The sequence below is a fragment of the Elephas maximus genome, chromosome 11 (assembly GCF_024166365.1).
Source record: "Elephas maximus indicus isolate mEleMax1 chromosome 11, mEleMax1 primary haplotype, whole genome shotgun sequence".
NCBI lineage: Eukaryota > Metazoa > Chordata > Mammalia > Proboscidea > Elephantidae > Elephas > Elephas maximus.
The window spans coordinates 71838438-71860816 of NC_064829.1; the positions used below are offsets into that span (position 1 = coordinate 71838438).

The following is a 22379-nucleotide window of genomic DNA, read 5'->3' on the forward strand; positions in this document are numbered from 1 at the left end:
GATGTCATCATTTCTGATTGGACAATCATACCACGCCAATTTTTTTGGCTTGTAGGGCACAGTCACGTGTAGCCAGATCTTTGTTAGATTATTTGAGTGGATAAATATATGTAATCCTAGATCAAAGATATTCAAACAAGCTTTGAATCTGCTAAGTCACCTAGAAGCGCAATGCAATGTGAATATTAACAGTCAACAATAATAAACATGGCAAACAGAAATTTGGAGAGCAAGCAAGACGTCATCCTGTTCTAAATGTAAATGGTACCTTTTCCAGAAAGGCTGTGCCTGGGCAGCAACCACGTCAGCTGGAATGAATCAATCCACATGTTAAAATTTTCCAACCTCTTATAAATCATGACCAATGACCAGGCTCGATCTAAAAATAATAGTTTTTAGAAGTTTGTGAAGCATTTAGAGAAAAAATTTTCAAATGACAGTGGAAGGAAGAAAATTAACAGCACATTTGCTTTCTATACTTACTCTTGAGAAGTGACACTGGTTTCCATTGCTTAATATCTTGCCTTATGAAAATGGTCCCTACTTGTTTTATTTATACTCTAGCTGCATGAGTAGCTTATTTTCTCTATAAAGGCAGTACCAGTTGATTCTGACTCATGGTGACCCCATGCGTGTCAGAGTAGAACTGTGCTCCATAAGGTTTTCAGTGGCTGATTTTTTGGAAGTAGACTGCCCAGGTGCCTCTGGGTGAACTTGAACCTCCAACCTCTCACTTAGCAGCTGAGCATGTGAACCATTTGCACCAGGCAGGGACTCTTATAAAGGCAATATAATCTCTGCTTAAAAGTTTTCTTTTGATTTTGCCTATGCCTAATTTTCCCTATGTCTTTTGAATTTTCTCTATGCATAATAGTATTTGTAGGATTGGAGTTCAAGAAGTTAGAAAAGGAAGACAAAGGATTTAAAAAGGGAAGTGGGCCAAAGAAGACTCTTTGGTAAAAAAGGTCTTGATAATTTTTATCATCTGATTGGTATTCAGTTATTCTAGTAGATAATAAAATAATAACCATTGCATTATTGATCTACTACAGGAAAAAATAGCTTAATACACACTTTATAAGCCCTACGTAATAAGTCACAAAAAGTTTAGAATAATATAGAAGTTTAAGAGACCATTCAGAACAATGGGTACATGAAAATAAATTTCTGCATCTCTATTTATCTAGTACAGCGATTTGCATGGAAAGGTGTGGAGCAATTATAATTATGAGGGGTTAACCTGGAAGAGCTAAGAAAATTGAAACATAGTAAGTTAAATATTTAATTTAGTTAGAACTATAGTGATTATTGGGCTTCTATAAACTATTAAACAATTTTTAGTATTTGGTCTGTAAATGAAATTTATGCTTTTAACAATAACAGAGGCAAATTCATTTTAAAAATACCTGCCATACTTTTTTTGTTTTCTTTTTTTCCCCCCTTCATTACCAGTAATAATTTACCCTGGATTCCAAAATGGCACTTGAAAAAGTGCCATTGTGGGAGGGGCAGAGTTTATATATTTCCATTCCTTGACAGGGTGTGGATTGAAACCTAGCTGGCCAGCTGTTAGCAGCAACTCTGAAGGCAAGAAGGTAAATGCTTGCATTGCCTAATGTATTTTTTAACAATGAAAATTGCACTTGGAAAATTATTTTAAAAATTAGAATACCAAAAGAGATGTGACTAAAATAGAAAGAGGTACTATTTTGATGAAGTCAGACATCTTTTAAGGAAAGGGCAATTTGTTTTATGATGTGAATTTTCTGCAGCTGTGGTAATACTCATTAGGACATAGTAACAATATCTTTAGCCTCCCTCAGCCCTCAACCAGCTGGGTGAGATTTTAGATTGATTTAAAAAAAATATATGAATGTTTGGATAATTTCATCCTTTCCTTACCTGACATATTACAATTCATCATTTAATGGATTGCTTCTGGAAGATAGAATAGTATAATAATTCAAATATCTGTATTTGAAATGGTGTGGACTTTGATTTTCTTTTTGCGATATAAGTTGGAAACACTTTTGATTGCCTCTCTCACAAGTATTTCTTTGTTTTCTGATACTGATTATCATTTGGCTTGTTATAACCTGACTCAAATTTTTTTTTTTTCCAGCACAATAATATCTATCTCTGTAAAGTTGGAATTTCATTTTTGGTTTATTAATAGCTTTGTGGAAATTATTAAAAATATAAAACAAAATATTTTGGGAGTATAATTTTTTTTTTTGTTCCTATTACATATAGAAAAGAATAATTTTACTCAGAGTATTTTGGGTTGTTAGAACATCTTTATAGCTTAAACTTTTACATTTTCATATAAAGGAAACCATATTTTAATAAGTAAAATATTTCTATTATAGTAAAAAATTAATTGAAATTTGATTTTACTATGTAACTTCCCTATCGATCACCACTGCTTGCAGAATATATATTAGTGTGAGATATTAAATTATTAGCAAATATTTCAAACAGAATTATTCACAATGAAAAAGGTGCAGATAATAGAAAATAAGTTCATAAATATTTATTAAGGGCTCTTCTATGCCACCATTTATGATCGTTACTGATGAGATACAAAGATGAATTAAAAAAGTAGAACCTACTGACAAGAGAATTAGGTTTTGGAAGCAAAGATGGAAATATCAAAAAGATTACCTTATAGGGTGCAATAAGTGCGATAAGAGAAACACGAGCACAGTGCGGCTATTGCATACAGGGGTAACTCATCAACATTTTGACAGGAAGAAGGTGGAGGAAAAGCAAAGAGAGTTTCACATTAGTAGCAAAGCTAGAGAGAAAGGGAAAAAAAAAAACCAAAATAGATCAAGTACTGACACTTCAAAAACTGTAAAAAAAGAAAGAATACTTTTCTAAGAAAAACATGTTAAGAATTTTAAGATAATTATTTTAAAAACTAACATCACAACTTAGAATGTTACAAGGAAGATTTCCTTATAAAAAATTGGAAGCTGATGGACTTTTAAAGTTACATTTAAAAACATATTACTTCCAAAGTTTTGAAGTGATGGACGATATCACAATGAAAATATCGACAATTTCAACTACATAAGAATAAAAATAACGCTATACAATGATAGAAAATAAATAAAGTAGGAGACTATAGCATCTGGGGAAATGATTTTTAACAAATTTGACAAAGACGTAACATCTATATAATACGAAGAGTTCACAATAGTCATTGATAGTCAAGGCTCCAACAGATAGTTGACAATTAACACAAGAGGATCTATGAGCCAAATAAATGGAAAAACGTTCAAATGTTAGTGTCAATGAAATGTGAAATTAAAAATGCCATGGCTTTTCCTTTTTTCCTTTTAAAATCATCAAGAATGACAAACAATGATACTATTCGAAGACAGTGAGGCTCTGATGCAGTGGTTTCATCCATAACCTTTGGTTGACGGTATAAAAATCTTTATATTATTTGACTCAGAAATCCTATGTTGACGAAGACATCCTGAAGAAATAATATGAAAGAAGATAAAACTATATGTATGAAGATGTTCCAGATTTATAATAGTGAAAAATGGGACACTAACATAAATGCCCAGCAATGAAATATTAGGTTATAAATTTAGATACATCAGTCTAATGGGATATTGCGTGGACATTAAAAGGGTAAATATGAAGACAATAACAATATGGATAAATACTTAAAAGACAATTTGAAGTGAGAAGAAGCAGAACATAAAATACATGCATACGTGTGTGTGTGTGTATGTATGAACAATCTGAAACAATAGACTCAAACGTACCAATGATCGTGAAGATGGCGTGGTACCAGGCAACATTTTGTTCTGTTGTACGCTGGTCGCTATGAGTAAGAGCCAACTTGATGGCAACTAACAACACACACACACACACACACGTGTGTGTGTGTATATATATAGTCTCTAGGTGGTGCAAACAGTGTTTGACTGCAAATTGAAAGGTTGAAGTTTCGAGTCCACCTGAATTCGAACTTGGACTTGATGGCAATGGCTTTTGGTTTTGCATACGTAATTATACACATATACATATATTAGATTGGAAACTCTGGTGGCATTGTGCTTAAGAGTTTGGCTGCTAACCAAAAGGTCGGCAATTCAAATTCACCAGGTGCTCCTTGGAAACTCTATGGGGCTGTTCAACTCTGTTCTACAGGGTTGCTATGAGTCGGAATTGACTCGATGGCAACAAGTATACATTAGATCAGATTCCAAGATTAGAAATCACATGCAAAACCAAAGGCAATTGATTTGTCAATGTTGTAAGAGTAAAATAACTCTACTGATATTCTGCCGTCAGTAGAGTCAATCAAACATTCAGAATCAAATTCCTCCCTTTACTTCTTTAGAGGTTTAATGAATCACTTACTTGGAAGACAGGTGAAAATATGATAATATTTATGTTGATACAAAAATAAGATTTTTTCTTTTTTGCCCATTAGCTCCCCTGTGTATAGTCATTGGGGGCCTGGTGGCACAGTGGTTAAGAGCTCAGGTTGCTAACCAAACGGTCGGCAGTTTGAATCCACCCACCACTCCTACGAAACCCTATGGGGCCATTCAACTCTGTTCTGTAGGGTTGCTATGAGTTGGAATCGACTCCACGGCAACAGGTTAGTTAGTTAGCTATGTAGTTGTTAAGAGTTTGGCTGCTAACCAAAAGGTCAGCAGTTCAAAGCCACCAGGTACTCCTTGGAAACCCTATGGGACAGTTCTATTTTGTCCCATAGGTCATTATGAGTTGGAATCAACTTGACTGCAATGTTTTTTTGCTTGTTTTTATATAACTGTGGTCAGTAGGTGATACTGAGAACAGTAAATATGAAATTATGTAAGTCAGCCTCAATATGGGGTACAGTTGTTTGCAAACTTGAAATTCCAATCTAGATTTATGATACATTTGCAACTAGAAATGTAATTAGAAAAAGATTTTTGAGTAAATGTTTAGTCTACAGCAACCTCCACGTAGATCATAGGAGTCTTGGGCAGTCAATTTGGTGCCCAAGATGGCCCTTGGCAGTAGAAATGTTTTGGAGTAGTCCTGAGGTGGACCCTCCAGGGCTGGGAGATCCGTTCTACAAACAGTGGCCATTGGTGAGAGACACAAAATGGGCATGTACCTGCTGGAGGTGTCGTCCCATCACAGAGCTGTTTGGTGGGATGCTTGGTCATGGTGTCTGGTCCAGGAGGCAGCACGGTGTAGGAGAAAAGACGGTGGCTTTGAAAGCAGGCCGAGGTTGAATGCGATTGAGGGAAGTCTCTAACTTGCAGGATTTTCTTGGGAATTCAAGATACTATTCATGAAACGCCAGGCACAAAGTAGGCTCCAATTAAAAGTAACTATTTATGAGGTCATCGCAGGTGGGAGTAGTACTAATTTCTTGAGCTGAATAGATTTTGGGGGGATCTTACCATGTAAAAAAAAAATTATTTTAAGAGTGTTTGAAAATATTGATGACTGTACTGAATTATGTACAAATTTTTCAAGTTGTGGCTTATTACGAGACAGCCTGCATCAGCAATTGGCCCTTGGAGTCTGTGGAACAGTGACTTCTTTGTGTGGTCCGTTTTTTCCAGAGTAGATGCAAACTACGTCCTGCCAATGCTTGGGGAACATGTCTTCATTGCATCTGGAGCCTAAATAACTGCCATGTTTAGTCACACATCCACAATACATTTTTAAGTAAATGTTTTATTGAGATTGTATATATATATATGTATATACACACACGGAAGCAGCAGTCAAAAAACCAAAAGATGTGTTGCATTCAACAAATCTGCTGCAAAAGACCTCTTTAAAGTGTTGAAAAGCAAAGATACCACCTTGAAGGCTAAGATGCGCCTGGCCCAAGCCATGGTGTTTTCAATCACCTCATATGCATGCAAAAGCTGGACAATGAATAAGAAAGACCAAAGAAGAACTGATGCCTTTTCTTTGTGGCTTTGGCGAAGAATATTGAATATGAACTGCCAAAAGAACAAACAAATCTGTCTTGGAAGAAGTACAGCCAGAATGGTCCTTAGAAGCAAGGATGGCGAGACTACATCTCACATACTCTGGATATCATGCTTGGTAGAGTGGTCACTGAAAAAGAGGAAAACCCTCAATGAGTTGGATTGACACAGTGGATACAACAATGGGCTCAGGCATAGCAATGATCGTAAGGATGGCACAAGACCTGGCAGTGTTTTGTTCTGTTATACATAGCGTTGCTAGGAGTCAGAACCGACTCAACGGTACCTAACAACAACATATACACACACGTATATATATACATACATACATACATATACACACGTATACATATATACGTGTGTGTATATGTTTCTTGTTGGTGTGTGCTGTTGAGTCAATTCTGACTCATAGCAACCCTATATGATAGAGTAGAACTGTCCCATAGGGTTTCTTAGGCTGTAATCTACGAGAGCAGATTGCCATGTTTTTTCTCCTGAGGAACTGCTGATGAGTTTGGATCGCCGACCTTTCGGTTAGCAGCTAAGTGCTTAACACTTGTGCCACCAGGATTCCTCTCTCTATATATTTATCTGTCGTGGAAGAAGTACATACATTTATCTGTCTTGGAAGAAGTAAAATAAGTGTGAATTTAATGTGCAACCAACATCTGATCGAGAAACTAAACATTACTAGCCTTTTAGATATTTCTTTCCTGCCTGGGCCCAGAGTGTCCTGGAGCCAGCATCTCCCAGCTCATGAGAATAGATTCTGCTCATCTTTTCCCAACTGTGGGTGCAGTGATGTCTTGTTGGCAGTTTGAAATCAACAGGGGTTGGAGTATTTACACCAGGGAAACAGGCAACCACTATAAACCTGGGGTTCTTTGTGTTTTAGAAGGTCAGTTTACCAGTCTACCACTGCCCCTACCTGTCCCCAAGGGTAACCACTCTCCTGACTTCTGACACTACAGACTCATTTTGCCAGTGTGGGAACTTTTATGCAAATGGAATCAACAGATGAAAGTTTTCATGTATGACTTCTTTCACTCTGCATTACCTTGTGAGAGTCACCCATCTTGTTAAGCGTGACTAGCTCATTCAGTCTCATTGGTGTATAAACCCCATTGTATGACTGAACCATTATTTATTATTTCTACTGACAATGGACATTTGTGTTGTTGAGTTTTGTCTGTTATAAAAGTATGGCTATGAACATATTTGTACACATAATTTTTTAAAACCTGCAAGTTCTTTTGCTATATAATTCTGAAAATATCTTATACTTACATTTTAATACAATGATGGATGACATTGCTGTCTTTTTTATTTATTGATTAGTTGATCGTATTTGTAAATCCAAGGGATTGGGAATAAGTCATCTAGTCATCAGTGTTTTCAAATTAGTGCCTATGTAAGGGATTTTTTTGATAAGGTCTAGAAAACGGTCTCTTTTTATTTAATTTTCTTTTATTGAAGCAACCTATCATAAGATGACTTTTATTGACTATCAAAACTATCTTTAATGCATAAAGGCAGCGTTAAGAAACTTTAAAAATGGTTTTAAAAGTAGGATATTTTTAAGTTGCGTATTTAAACACATACTGTTAGAACCAGGGGCCCTGGTGGAGCAGCGATTAAGCGCTTGGCTGCTAACCAAAATATCAGCGATTCGAACTCACCAGCTGCTCCGCGGGAGAAAGATGTGGAAATCTGCTTCTGTAAAAATGACAGCCTTGGAACCCTATAGGGAAGTTCTACTCTGTCCTACAGGATCACTGTGAGTCAGAATCAACTTGATGGCAATGGGGTTGGGTTTGGTTCGACATGGTTAGGATAACTAAATCCTACCTAATACTCCTCTGCCATTTCCATTTTATTTTGCAGATTAATACCCTACTCCTTCATGCTCCTAGCCCTCAGCGAGTACAGCTGCTTTTGTGGCATTACCTGCTTTGTCAGATTGGGATTTCTCTGATGGCAGATAGTGTCTCCTCCATCCTTTTGTATGTAGTGACTAACCCACTGGTGAACCTCATAAATGTTTGTTGAAAATTTGGTTACTATCAGACTTAGTTTTTAATTTAAAAACTTAAAACAAAAACAAAAAACTGCTTAGAAGATAGTTATCACTGCTACCACCTGTTGCTGGTGAGTCGACTCTAACTCATGGTGACCCCGTGTGTGTCAGAGCTGAACTGAACTGTGCTCCACAGCATTTTCAATGGCTGACTTTTCAAAAGTAGTTCACCAGGCCTTTCCTCCTCTGGATGGACTTGAACCTCCAACCTTTCAGTTAGCAGCTGAGCATATTAAGCTTGCAAGAAAATTGTTACCAGATGACATCTTAATCAAGTTATTAAATATTCATTTTTTTCTAAATTTTGGACTTCTGTATAAAGCAAGAAATGATTTTCCTATGATAAATATTCACATGCACTCATACAATCTTAACAGCAGCAAAAGCTTGTCTGTTCCGTCGGGTGTTCAGGCCATTGTTCTATTCCTACTCATTCTCTCTTCTCCCTTGGAAGGTGAGGCAGTGTTAAAGCTACACAGAATTGAGTGGAAACTTAGCCCCAGTCTTCAGATAACACTCAGAAAAGGGAATTATTGCTGGGGTGAGAACACGATTGTTTTTGGAACCAGGTCAGGAGCCTCAAGAAAAGTTCACAAAGTTTAGCACAACATGTTCTTTATGCAGAAATGGGCAGAGAGAGTTTGGAGTTTGCAGCCCACAGAGTGAGTGGGGATAGTACAAGATTTAGAAATGAGTACAATAATCAGTCAGTTGCAGGAAGAAGCAGGTCTGGGCATGGAGAGGCCTTAGCCTTGCCTTTCTCTTGGCCAGTTGTGTGACTGTGCACAAGTTACCTCACCACTTCTGGTCTCAATTTTTTCATCTCCAGAAGAAGGGAGTTGGCCTACATGAGCAATCATGCCCTTTGCGAGGAGGTACTCCTCTGATCACTCAGTTCTGGGCATGCTTCTGCCAGAAGGAAACACCTTTCCTCACCAATGCCAGGTGCACAAATCCACAGGAGGAAACGAGGTTCAAGTGAAGCAAGCAGCTGGAAAAATTAAGTTTGGATAATTTGGTCTTTAAGTCCAAACCCCCTTTTTCCTTCAGTATATGTTTGTTTCTAGTCTTCCTTCAATAGTAGTGAACAAAGAGCTAGACTGCCCAATTGTCTTCTCTTCCTTTGATGCCAAAGATTTTGATCAAATTATCAACCTTGGTTATACAACTAAGTCTTTATAAAAAATGTTAGATTACCTTTTATACAAAATTTTATATGATTAAACAAAAGTCTGTGAAATTCCCTCAACTGAGACCATCTTTAATTTATTTGCTTTCTTTACTTCCTCGTGTTACTAAATCGTTAAAGCGAGTCATTGATTGTAGAGAACTCATGGGACGTGAGGATATCCTCCAGTGAGTACAAGTAGCTTTCTGAGGTGTGAGGTGTAATTGAATTTCCAGACACACCCAGGACATCCATGACTTACAAAACACCCACCTTTTAGGCCTCATTGGTCCAGAAAAAATGCTGATCAAAATATAGCCTATGATTGCCAATAAATTACTGTACTTTTAAAATATGTCCCAAATTCGGCTTCAAAGGCACAAAATGAGAAATATGAGTCAGGTCTGAATTTGGCAGAGAAAGATGTAAAGATAAAAATGGACTGTAAAGCTGAACAAGGGTAGTGGGAAGTACCAACATATAGTGGGCACGTGTGTGTTCAGCTTATCCTATATTGTGGGGTAACTTAGTAGAAACAGTAGATACAGCAGAAAAAAGTGCTTAGTTTGGCACCAAGGACATGGGTGATTTGATTTCTTTCTCCATTACTCAGTCTCTCAAACTTCAGGTTTCTCATCTGTAAAGGGGGCGTGATAATACCTACCTTGCAGAGGATTAAAATGAATATATGTGAAATATTTAGCACGTCTGGCACATTTTTTAAAAAGTTACCTAACGTCATCTTTTTGAATTAGGTTTCATAGGCTAAAATAGCCTATATTAAACTGGGAAACTCTTAAAGCCTATGTACACCATTTGACGTAACATAGTAGTTCTTTCTTCGTGCTTTAGTATGTGCCAGGTGTCTGATGATAAAAACACAAATCCGGGGGCTTACATTTCCATCTTGGGAAGACACAGTATGCATAGGCCTTAAGACAAAAGGAAAAACATTTCATTTGAGAGGGATAGGTCCTGGGCAAAATCTACAGAAGATTCTCTGTAATACCTCTGGAATAGATTACTGGGGGAAGCCAAAGAATCTGTCTTTAGGGAAGTCCCTTCATTACCTTGGTTCTATATTGGCAGAAAGGCCTGGCAATCTACTTTTGAAAAATCAGCCACTGAAAACCCTATGGAGCACAGTTCTACTCTGCCACACATGGGGCTGTCGTGAGTCAGAGCTCACTCACCACCAACTGTTTTTTCTATTACCTCTGGCTCTACGCTCTCAAGAGAGGGAGTTGAATCAGATGACTTCTAAACTCCTAGCATCTTCCAAGATCTATTATCTCTTGAACAATATTAATGACCTACTAATGTGACTTAAGCCGTGTAGGTTGCATAAGGAATGAGTCAAAAGGAGGTGACAGTGTTGATAAGGGACATGACAATTTGCTGGGCACAGCCTCAGTCACAGGACATTGAAGGGAGAGTAGAGGCAACAGGCTTGGTGGAATCACGCCCTTTCTTTACTGTGTGGAACAGTCACCTTTGACCCATATTATTTTACCCAAATAGAAGCAGTTCTTCGGTTATATGAAAATAGAGTTCTAGGTTTGTCAATACCAATACCGATGTCAATACCTATATATGAGAATGAAGGCCATCACAGTTTTCCAGTTTTCAATAACATAGTGGATAATTATATATGATAGTATCTTGGATATCTAAAAGGAGAACTGTTTGTTTACCGATTTTCCTCCAATCTTGTTTTCTCTGTTTTGGGTTTTAGCTTATCAGTTTCACAATGGACTCCCTTGTTGCAGCAAACACCAAATTTTGCTTTGACCTTTTTCAAGAGATAAGCAAACGAGATGGTCATAGAAACATCTTTTTCTGCCCTCTGAGCCTCTCAGCTGCCCTTGGCATGGTCCGCCTGGGGGCTAGAAGTGATAGTGCTCATCAGATCGATAAGGTGAATATCCCAGTTCTTTTAATTTTTTTTTCCAACTCAATCTTTAAAATTCAGGGTGTGTTTTATACCTATTGTTGTTGTTGTGTGCCATTGAGTGGATTCCAGCATATTTCACTTTAGACTGGCCACGTTTTAAGTGCTCAGTAGCCATGCGTGTGTGGCTTGTGGATTCTGTGTTAGACTGTGCAGCCCTAGATTCTTTAAGTTTGGTTACATTCATTCTTTCACTTGGTCCCGAGGGGGTAGCATTCAGTTGTCATTGTTGTTAGCTGCTGTCAAGTTGGCCCCCAACCCATGGTGAGCCCATGCATAAGGGAACAAAATGCTGCCTGGTCCTGTACCATCCCCATGATCGGTTGTAGATCAGACCATTGTGATCCATAGGGTTTTCAGTGGCTGACTTTTGAAAGTAGATTGCCAGGCCTTTTTTTCTACTCCACTGAAACCTATTCAGCCTCATAGCAACACCCAGTCTCCACTGACAGATGGGTGGTGGTTGAGCATAAGAGGCCAGGAATTGACCCTGGATCTCCCTCATGAAAGGTGAGAATTCTACCTCTGAACCACCCTGCTAGCACTCAGCTACTTCCCTTCTATTCTACCTCACAACACAGACAAAAGAATCATTCACTTTCCTTTAAACTGCTGATTGTTTTGTTTGATTGTCACCATTGTCATTTTCACATTATAAAAATGCTTCTAAAGCTGTTCAGACATCCTGCTGTTGATACTGCATGAAAGACCCCATGCCATTCCACACAGGTGCTCCACTTTGATGAGTTGTCCCAGAACGAAAGCAATGAACCCAACCCCTGTCTGAAAAGCAGCAAACAAGAAGTGATGGTTGACAGCCACGTGGAAGGGCAGGAAAGCACGACGGGGACTCTGAATCCGCAGGTGAGCCGTGCAAACCCCCATGCCTCTTCTTTACAAACTAGCCATTCTGCTGTACTACCCTTGGCGATGGTTGCTCCAACAAAACATTAGTTCCTGACCATCAACAGCTACAACCACCTCATATGACCTGCCATTCCTTTCTGATTATATGTCCTATATAGAAGCTATATAGAAGCTAGTTTTCTAAAGAGTGTGATCTAGTATCTTCTGTTCATGGTATAGAAACTTAGATCATTGTCCCATTACTCATCTGCTTCTATAGGCCACAGGTCCCCAGAATGGAGCATGGCAGAGCATGATGGGCAGTGACGGGCGGGGCCATCTGAGGGATTCTTATTCTCTCCCTCCACCTCTGCCTCTTCTCAAAACAAAAACAAAAACAAAAAAACAACCCACTGCCACTGAATTGATTCCAACTGATAGCGACCCTATAGGACAGAGTAGAACTTCCCCATAGAGTTTCCAAGGAATGGCTGGTGGATTTGAACTGCTGACCTCTTGGTTAGCAGCCGTAGCACTTAACCACTACACCACCAGGGTTTTCCTGCCTCTTCCATTTCGTGCTAAAATCTGTACTGACACACAAGACGTTTATTGGCTGTCTCATACCAGTTCCAGGAAAAGTATTCTCCAGGTTATATATCACCCTACCTTAGAAAGTTTAAGAGGAAGATGGAGAAATGATTGCCTCTTACTAATATCTTTTTGAACGCAGAGAGAAACGGAACTCACCAATCTGAAATACGCTGTGCATTGCTGAGTCCCCAGATACATTTTTCCTGGATGATCTTGGTACCGGTCTAGGAGCCATGACCTTCCGATGTGTCTATTCTCCCACTCCTCACCTCCCTTCTTCCTAGCTTGCTCCCCTACAAAGCAAAATGACATCTCACTATGCTTCTGTTAAAAAAACAAAAAACATAAAAGCCAAACTTGTACCTTGTTGTTTGCTGCTGTCAAGTTGGCCTCCAACTCTTGGGGGCCCCCATGTACAACGAGATTGGATTGTTGTGATCCGTAAGGTTTTCACTGGCTGATTTTTGGAAGTAGATCTCCAGGTCTTTCTTCCTAGTTTTGTCTTAGTCTGGAAGCTCTGCTGAAACGTGTTTAGCATCACAGCAACATGCAAACCTCCACTGACAGACCAACGGTGGTTTCACATAAGGTGCATTGGCTGGGAATCGAATCCAGGTCTCCCTCATGGAAGGCGAGTATCCTACCGCCGAACCACCATAACTATTATGATAATTGCATTCAGATCATATATTGTTACCTCTTTTACTAGGCTGAGTCTTCAAATGATAAGGGTGAAGTACTCAGTTGCTACTTGGGGAAGCTCCTCCATAAGCTGGACCGAATCCGAACTGATTACACCCTGAGTATTGCCAACAGACTCTACGGAGAGCAGAGTTTTCCCATCAGCCCGGTGAGTGACACAGGCCTGGAGATTAAAGCTACACCTCACATGCATATTTAAAAGTGACTGGGTAGCTGGGTCACCCATCTACCGGCTGATGTGCTATGGACTCGTGGGTGTCTGGACCCACCTTTTTCTCTCTCGCACCTTCTGTTTCCCTCCTCCCTCTGCCGACAGCCCACACAAGGCCGGTGTGAGTGGCAGAGTGGGTGCACGAAAGGATCACGGGACCATCAGCCTTCAGAAAAAGAAGGGTTTGATTTTCTTTCCCAGTCAAGGTCCTGGTAGGTACACTTGGTAGTTTCTCTTGCTTTTGGCTCCCGTGAAGACTCTTCTCTAAAGTCACCTTTTGTGCCACAACCAGGCCACCCCCAATGAAGCTGTGCTCACTATGCTCCTAAGAACAGGGTGGTGTAACGGCAGGAGACTGCATTTGGAGCCTAAAGGCTGAGGTCTCCTCCCTCTGGCTAAACAGCTTTATACTATTGTCAGACATCAATCTAGCCTTGTTTCCTCTCCAGCCGCTAGAGGGAGCCACATACTTAGCAACAGAAGTGAGGGGTGCGCTCAATGGCAAATACACCACACAGCTGGTGAGGGCTGGGCTAGTCAGGGAGGGGGTAACCTATTTTTGACCAAAATAAGTATGTTCTCTTATAATGGGAATGACATTTTATATGCTGGGTTTTAATTCTTCAAAATGGAAGCATTTTACAGTTAAATCTCTCATGTTTCTTGATATTTGCCTTGTAATGTCTCAAGTGGATTGCCCAAATAAAAGGACATCTGGTAGGATGGGACTGTGCCTTTCTAACCATTGGCTACTTTATGAATAAATGTTCTATATCCAATATTGTCACCTCAATAAGCAAAGTGCCTCTGGCTAATTAAGGCTGGGGATATATGCTGACATGTTTGTTCCTCTGGTGTTTAATAACAGGGACATCCTTCTCATCAGGCTTCTCATGGTTGCCTCACTCCTATTAGCATAATGATAGTATTCTTTTGGCAGTGGTTAGTATTTTATTGTACTATTTTCTACTTGTTTCAATTTAACAGGAATATTTGGATGGTGTGATTCAATTTTACCACACAACGATTGAAAGTGTTGATTTCCGAAAGGACGCTGAAAAGACCAGACAAGAGATTAACTTCTGGGTTGAATCTCAATCCCGAGGTAGGAGAGAACAAAACACATTGTGGCTGGTATTCCCCTCCATTAAAAAAAAAAAAACAACAAAAAAAACCCCACCAGCCCAGCTTTTCAGGTTGCTGGCCTGTCAGGGTCCAGAGGCTCACGTGTGTGGACTAGATTCAAAGCTTGCTCTGCAGTTTACGGCTCTTAGACGCTATTGTTACTGATTTTGCTCTTCTGTTCCATCATAAAGATGAAATGCCTGTCAGCCAAGTGCAATGCCAGCAGACTGTGAACTATTTCCATTACTTTTAAAAGAACCAGTAAAAAGTTAAGAATAAGAAGAAATTGTGATTACTCAGATGGAAGTAATGATAATAAAAATCCCAATTCTTACTAATGTTTTAGTAGATACAGGCATTTCTCAACGGAGGAGAGATTTACAGATGGTGATGACTGGTGATAATTTGAGTTCAACATAAATGGAATAATATTTTAATATAAAACTCCCTGCCCAGCCCTGCCTAGCCTCCTTGAAATGGAAGTCTAAATGGACACCTGGACCAATAAGCAACATCATGAGAAATGGAGAAAATATTGCAGTTGTCAAGGATTTGATTTTACTTGGATTCACAATCAATGCCCATGGAAGCAGCAGTCAAGAAATCAAATCCTGTATTGCACTGGGCAAATCTGCTGCAAAAGACCTCTTTAAAGTGTTGAAAAGCAAAGATGTCACTGAGGACTAAAGTGAGCCTGGCCCAAGCCATGGTATTTTCAATTGCCTCATGCCCATGTGAAAACTGGACAATGAATAGGGAAGATCAAAGAAGAATTGATGTGTTTGAATTATGGTGCTGGTGAAGAATGTTGAATATACTGTGGACTGCCAGAAGAATTAACAAAACTACCTTGGGAGAAGTATAGTCAGAATGCTTCTTAGATGTGAGGATGGCAAGACTTCATCTCATGTACATTGGACATGTTATCAAGGAGGGACCAGTCCCTGAAGAAGGACATCATGCTCGATAAAGTAGAGGGTCAGCAAAAAAGAGGAAGACCTTCAATGAGGCAAATTGACACAGTAGCTGCAACAATGGGTTCAAACATAGCAACAATTGTTGTACATAGGGTTGTTATGAGTCAGAACTGACTTGACGGCACCTAACAACAATAAGGAAACCCTGGTGGCGTAGTGGTTAAGTGCTACAGCTGCTAACCAAAGGGTTGGCAGTTGGAATCCTCCAGACGCTCCTTGGAAACTCTATGGGGCAGTTCTACTCTGTCCTATAGGGTCACTACGAGTTGGAATCGACTCAATGGCACTGGGTTTGGCTTTTTTTTTTTTTTTAACAACAATAAATGGAAGAGGAGTCAAATTGTGTGAAGATTGCCTTGTGTGGCAGAGGGAATTCAAGTTGCAAGAGGGCAATGCCAGCTTGTAGAACAGGACCTCCATGATGGGGCTTCTAAAGTGGCCGTTCATTCCCAATCTCATTTAAATCCATCTGGCGGCCTAACTGGCTTGCTGGAAGCCCAGCCATCAAATATACTGGCCTGGGTGCCATGCTTAGGCATGGTCAGCAGTGACCTTTTCTGGGTATTAATTTCCATCGACCCTTTATACTCTAACTGTGCTCCTCATAATCTTTTCCTCTTTGCTACCTCAGTTCACGGCCATTTCAAAAAACATACGAAGAGTGCTGCTTGAGAGAAATGTCCTTCTTTGTGAAATACCTACACCCTGCCTGTGTATAACTTGGCAGAGTAAGAGGCCCTTCACTGCTGTGATACTTGCATTAAAAAGACAAACGAACTAAATGTAACTATGAGCCTGACGACAGCTAAATTAGCCAAGTGACCTTGGTGTTGGTGAAGGCTCTGGTTCTCAGTAGCCACATAAGTTGATGCAGTAGGGATGAGAAGATCTTTTGCCTACATAAAATTATTCCATGATTCTCTGCCACAGTATTTTCTTTAGCAAATGTTAAGCCATAATCTCATGTTCTAAATTCTTCATCTTCATATCCAAATTGTTCATTTTCTTTGTTTCAATATTTCCAATGCTTCCATTATAATTTTGGGGCTCCCTTTTGTTGGTGTGAATTGATCCGTATCATTTTTTAAATTACATTAATGTTTTCAGCATTGACTCCCTCATTTGCCCATAGAATAAAAACTCATCTTCCCTAAAAAAGTATTCATTGACATTGCAGTTGGTCTGTCATATTAGAATTACTTAAGACCTATTCCTTTGACTTCTAACATCTACTACACAATAAAAATAATATACAAAACCAACCCAAACCAAACCCAGTGCCATCGACTCAATTCTGACTCATAGCAACCCTATAGGACAGAGTTGAACTGCCCTATGGGGTTTCCAAGGAGTGCCTGGTGGATTCGAACTGTCAATGTTTTGGTTAGAGGCTGTGGCACTTAACCACCACACCACCAGGGTTTCCTAATAGCACATAAAAAAAACACTAACATTCTTTAATTGAATTGCAGGGAGTTCAAAACCTAAAGTAACTGTCTTTATGTCTTATATTTACTTGTAACTAATACCTTTATATCTATCTCTGTCTATCATCTATCTGTCTATATCTCTGTCTGTCTGTCTGTCTATCTATCTATCATCTACCTAAAGAGAGGGAGAGAGTTTTCTGGGTGGTGCAAATGGTTAAGCACTTGACTACTAGCTGAAAGGTTGGTGATTTGAACCCACCCAGAGGTGCCTCAGAAGATAGGCCTGGTGATCTGATTCCAAAAGGTCATAACCTTGAAAACCCTATGGAGCACGAGTCTACTCTGCACATGTGGAGTCGCCATGAGTCGGAGCAACCAGCAACCAAATGTGTGTGTGTTTATGTGATGCTGAACAGTTTCAATGGAGTTTCCAGACTAAGGTGAAGTAGAAAGAAAGCTCTGGCAATCTACTTCTGAAAATCAGCTGAGGAAAACCCTATGGACCACAATGATACAATCCCATTACGCATGGGATTGCCATGAGTTGGGGCCAACTCAATGGCAACGAACAACAACAAATATACATAGATAGATGTGATGAGTGCTTGAGATAGGAAGTTTACTCAATGCTTCGTTCCTCAACGAGCTTATAATAAAATCAGGTGGTGGGATCTGTACTTTGAAAGACAAACCATGGTATAAGATGTCTGATGACAAGTGTCTAAACACAAGTCCTATAGAGAATCAAAACGATTCCCTCAGTGCTCTAATTGGAACCTCCTTTTTTTGGGGTAGAGAGAGTTCTTCTCCTCAACCCCACTCCAGTCCCATCCCCATCTCCACCCAGGACCATGAGTAGTTTGCCTTTCTTGGTTTAGATCTTGAATGAGATCCTCTCCAGTCTTGGGGATGTTAAGCTGCCTTTATTTATTTAACTCTGTCTATAAGAATTACCTTTGATTCGATTCATACTTGGAATTTTCTCTGGCACGTTTTCTTTAGGTAAAATCAAGGAGCTTTTCAGCAAGGACGATATCAGCGATGCTACTGTGCTGGTGCTGGTGAACGCCGTGTACTTCAAGGCCAAATGGGAGAACTATTTTGACTTTAAAAAGACAGTTGATGAACCTTTCTTTCTAAATGAGGTACTATGTTGGAGCACATGGTTTTCTAGATATTCCGTGCATAGTTTCCACTAATAATCATTTGGGGTCCGTATACTCAAATCTAAAACCTAGGTGGCTGGGTGATAGCTTCCATCGATAATAAGAACCTAAAGTTCATGAGCATTTTTGTGCCAGGTACTATATTGAGTATTTTATACTGTCATAGCAGCACGTAAGGCACCACAGTATGACACACGGACAGATGGATGGTGGGTTGGCAAAGTGAGGCCAACCCATCAGTGGGTGTGGGACTCTCCTAGGCTGGGTCTCTGGTGTGGCTCAGGACTTCTGATCCAGGCCCTTTCCATCGTAAAGAAGCCCTTCTCAGGGTGGTTGGGCCCAGTGAGAATAAGGCTTTGTGAGTTTGTGGGCTTATCATGGCAGCCCTGTGACTCCCTATATGTCCATGACAGAATGAAAAGAAGACTGTGAAGATGATGAAACAAGAGGGCCTATTTAGAATTGGCTTCATAGAGGAATTGCAGGCACAGATCCTTGAAATGAGGTACACCAAGGGAAAACTCAGCATGTTCGTCCTGCTGCCATCTTCCTCCTCAGACAACTTGAGGGGTCTGGAAGAGGTAGGTCTTTATTTTCATGTCTCTACAAAATATTTAATTATAGATCTTTGGAGTACAACATTATCTACCATCCATGGTTCTGAGGAAGGATGAGCTATCAGAGATACACAGGAATATGTAAATAAGAAACCAATTGTCGTCAAGGTCAAGCAGACTCTGACTCATGGCAACCGCATGTGTGTCAGAGTAGAACTGTGTTCCATAGGGTTTTCAATGTTGATTTTTCAGAGGTAGATCTCCAGGAGCTTCTTCCAAGACATCTCTGGGTAGACTTGAACCTCCAATCTTTCAGTTAGCGGCCAAGAATGTTATTCTCGTTTGTACCACCTGAATCTGAAGAGCCATTTATTCCTCATTCGTTTAGACCTAAAGAACAAATGACAAAATGTTGGAGTAGAAGTTTTCACTCTAACTTCATGGCTCTTTGCAATTTTTTTTCTCCAGACCAAGGAATCAGGAAGCTGAGTAGCTTGAGAATTGCTGCAAATGAATCAGTTTTTCCTTTGGCTTTTTACTATATTTTGCTATAACTCAGTTGAAGACCCTTTAGTCATTTTCTTTTTTTTTTTGGGTGACCGTGGTTTGACGGAAGTGGAGATCCTGATACTGGGGTAGATTATTTGTGGAGTAGGAATTAATCAAGACTAAGATAGCTCAGCTACATATTGTGGAGATATAGAGGGAGTGAAAGAAAGAGAGGAATATAAGTACATAATTACAACCACAACAACAGCAGTACCATTATGTGACAGCTCTATGTGAAGTAATTTACATATATTATATTATTTTGTTTAATCCCTCCAAGAGTCTACTCATATTATCTCTGTCTTATAGAAAGAAAAATTGAATTCAGCGTGTTAAAGTGAAACTCACCCAACCAGTCAACTGAGCTTTGCCGGACTTGGCACACTAATCTCTCTGTACCCAAATCACACTAGAACCGAAATTGTTCCATAACCTTTTATAAAGAGGGTAGAGATTTGCTCAGAGGAGTTTTAAGTGAAATCAGAGTATTTTGAGGTTTAGACAAAGACCTAGAATTTTGTTACTGAGTGTTGAAATTGACTCAGACCCTTTGAAGTAATTGGGGGCATTCTTTGCAGGCCCATAATCTGACCCTAAATGTTATTTTTTTCCCCCTTGTAGCTTGAAAAGAAAATGACCTATGAAAAAATCGTGGCCTGGACCAGCTCCAAAAATATGTCAGAACAAACAGTAGCTGTCTCCTTCCCCCAGTTCACCCTGGAAGACAGCTATGTTCTCAATTCTATTCTACAAGACATGGGCATTGTGGATATCTTTGATGAAAAGAAGGCTGATCTTACAGGAATTTCTCCCAGTCCCGATCTGTACCTGTCAAAGGTTGTCCACAAGACGTTTCTGGAGGTAGATGAAGACGGCACTCAAGCAGCTGCAGCCAGTGGAGCTGTTGCCATGACCCTGTCAGGTCCATCCTATGTGCCATTTAATGCCAACCGCCCTTTTCTCTTTTTCATCAGACACAACAAAACCCAAACCCTTCTCTTCTATGGCAGGGTCTACTCTCCTTGAAAGGGGTTCAGTGTCTAATACTTGGGAGCTGGAAAAATATGGCAATACACTCTTGCCCTGGCACAACACGGGTACTTGCACTATTGCTAATATTTAAAGCTGACTACATTGCCCTCACAGCTCCATGCTCCCTCCACCTATCAGAGGTGTTTGTCCTCATCTCTCCCTCATCCTATAGCTGCTTCTCATACAAGTGCATTAGTACTGAAGTGTCCTTGAGCCCTCCTAACCTCTTCGCCACCCTAAGCATTCAAGCATACACATTTACCCTCTGTGACTTGAAGGCAACACAACTCAGAATGGTATTGATTTTAAGTTACTTGTATTCTTATCAAGGAACCCTAAAAGTTCAAGTCATTAGACCACTTCTAAGAGATGCAAGATCAGAAACCACTTTAATATGGACAGTAAGAGAAAATATTTAAATGGAATATGTTTTGGAAACCCAGCTCTATGTCTATAGCAGTTGTAATGGAGGTGAGACGCGTGTCTCTTCCCCTTACATCTCCTCCTACTGAGTGGAAGATGTGCTGTGAGGTACTTCTCACTTGGGAGAAAGTAGGGCTTGGGGATGAATTTAAGTCATAGTTGCAGGATTTAAGAATGCCCTACACAGCTCTCGTTTTTCATAGAGCAGGAAAATGACACTTGTGAATTTGATATTGACCCCCGAGTGGCAGATGGATTTGAAAGAGATTGGTCTCAGTTTTCCTTATTGAGTCCCATAGGGTAGTGTCATTAAGCACTCCCCTCTGTCTCATCTTCACCCCCTTCCTCAGAGCATCCCCATCTGTAGGTATTCTTAAATACCCAGCTGCTGAGGTAGGGGAGAGGAGACTGCTTTGTGTATGGACTGCTGGACTCCCCACTCCCCTCTGTCTGTACTCTAGCCACGTGGATCTATTTGTCTGCATGTAGACTGCATGTCTAGCCACATCTTGTGAGTAGCCCAGGCCTGGGCTCTGTGCACGTGGAGACCCTTTTCAGAAGGCCCATTGCCCTCAGATCCTGAACTGCTGTTCCTGTTACCCAATGAGAACCTGGCTCCTGAGTGTTCAGACTCCTGGACCTGGGACCTTGGTTCTCTGATATGACAATTAGAGTTCTTGATCTCTGCCTTAGCTGAACACTCTGGAATGACCACTAATATGGCTAACTCAAGAAATTGTTCAGTCTCTCTTCTGTAGAGGTGAATTTCTGGTCCTGGTTCTAACCCACTTTCCCTGTCCTGCACTATCACTGTCCTCCTCCTAATTGCCACAGAGTTGATTATGTGTGGCTGTAATTTTTTTGCAGAATGTAGGCTAACTCCACCTGCTGTCATGCTGGCTCCCTATCCCCCTAATTCTCCTATGTACTAGCTCTTCACACAGGCTTCTCATCATGGAAGCTTACTTAGGGTATAAAACGACTTCTCATCGGTAATGTGAGTTGGTTGAAGGCAGCTCTTAGAAGTTCTTTCTCCAGAATACATGTCACATGGATCAAACTTATCTCAGAAAATCAAGGGCTTAGCCTCCCCCGCAGTTCCCTTTGTGGTTGACATACTGGGGCTGAGTTCATGCCTGACGTCGGCATCACTCTCAGACACTGGGGTGGATGACCTGGTGTCTAGTATTTGAATGTTCTTGTTCATTACCTTGGTAAACACATTTTTCTTTTATATTGGGGTATCTCAGAATTTGAATCATGAGGGGGAAATATCTGTTTAAATAATAAGAGTGAGATTTTTAAATCTTTCTGTAAATCATAAACTCATATTCTTTACTTTGATTGATTATAAGTTACTTCTTAGTGAATAAAGTACTTTGTTATTAGCTTAATTGTGCATAATATGTTGCCGATTAACTTTTTAAATGACATCAATGTAATTTTTAAAATTTCACCCCAAATATAACAACACATAATCTATAAAACTAACAATGTATCTCAGTTATGTAGGAAAAACATATCTTGCCCAATTGTACTTTCTCCCAACTTTCCACCATGATTACATATGAAGGTATATGAATAATTTCTTTTATAAGG

The 22379-nt window shown here is 39.9% G+C and overlaps 1 protein-coding gene across 1 annotated transcript; it reads left to right on the plus strand.

The window, feature by feature from the left end:
• The first annotated feature begins 1570 nt into the window (after positions 1–1570).
• On the plus strand, positions 1571–22042 carry SERPINB12 (serpin family B member 12). The gene is made up of 8 exons (XM_049900266.1): positions 1571–1595; positions 10953–11135; positions 11898–12032; positions 13318–13458; positions 14509–14626; positions 18056–18198; positions 18633–18800; positions 19947–22042. Exons 2-8 carry the CDS (start codon positions 10968–10970, stop codon positions 20349–20351), a joined length of 1278 nt encoding a protein of 425 aa, XP_049756223.1. The 5' UTR covers positions 1571–1595; positions 10953–10967; the 3' UTR covers positions 20352–22042.
• Positions 22043–22379: the final 337 nt, after the last annotated feature.

Coding starts and splice junctions, on each gene's coding strand:
- SERPINB12 (XM_049900266.1), top strand. CDS start 10,968: ATGGACTCCCTTGTTGCAGCAAACACCAAATTTTGCTTTGACCTTTTT. Junction 14,627..18,055: donor GGTTGAATCTCAATCCCGAG/GTAGGAGAGAAC, acceptor CGTTTTCTTTAG/GTAAAATCAAGGAGCTTTTC. Junction 18,801..19,946: donor ACTTGAGGGGTCTGGAAGAG/GTAGGTCTTTAT, acceptor TCCCCCTTGTAG/CTTGAAAAGAAAATGACCTA.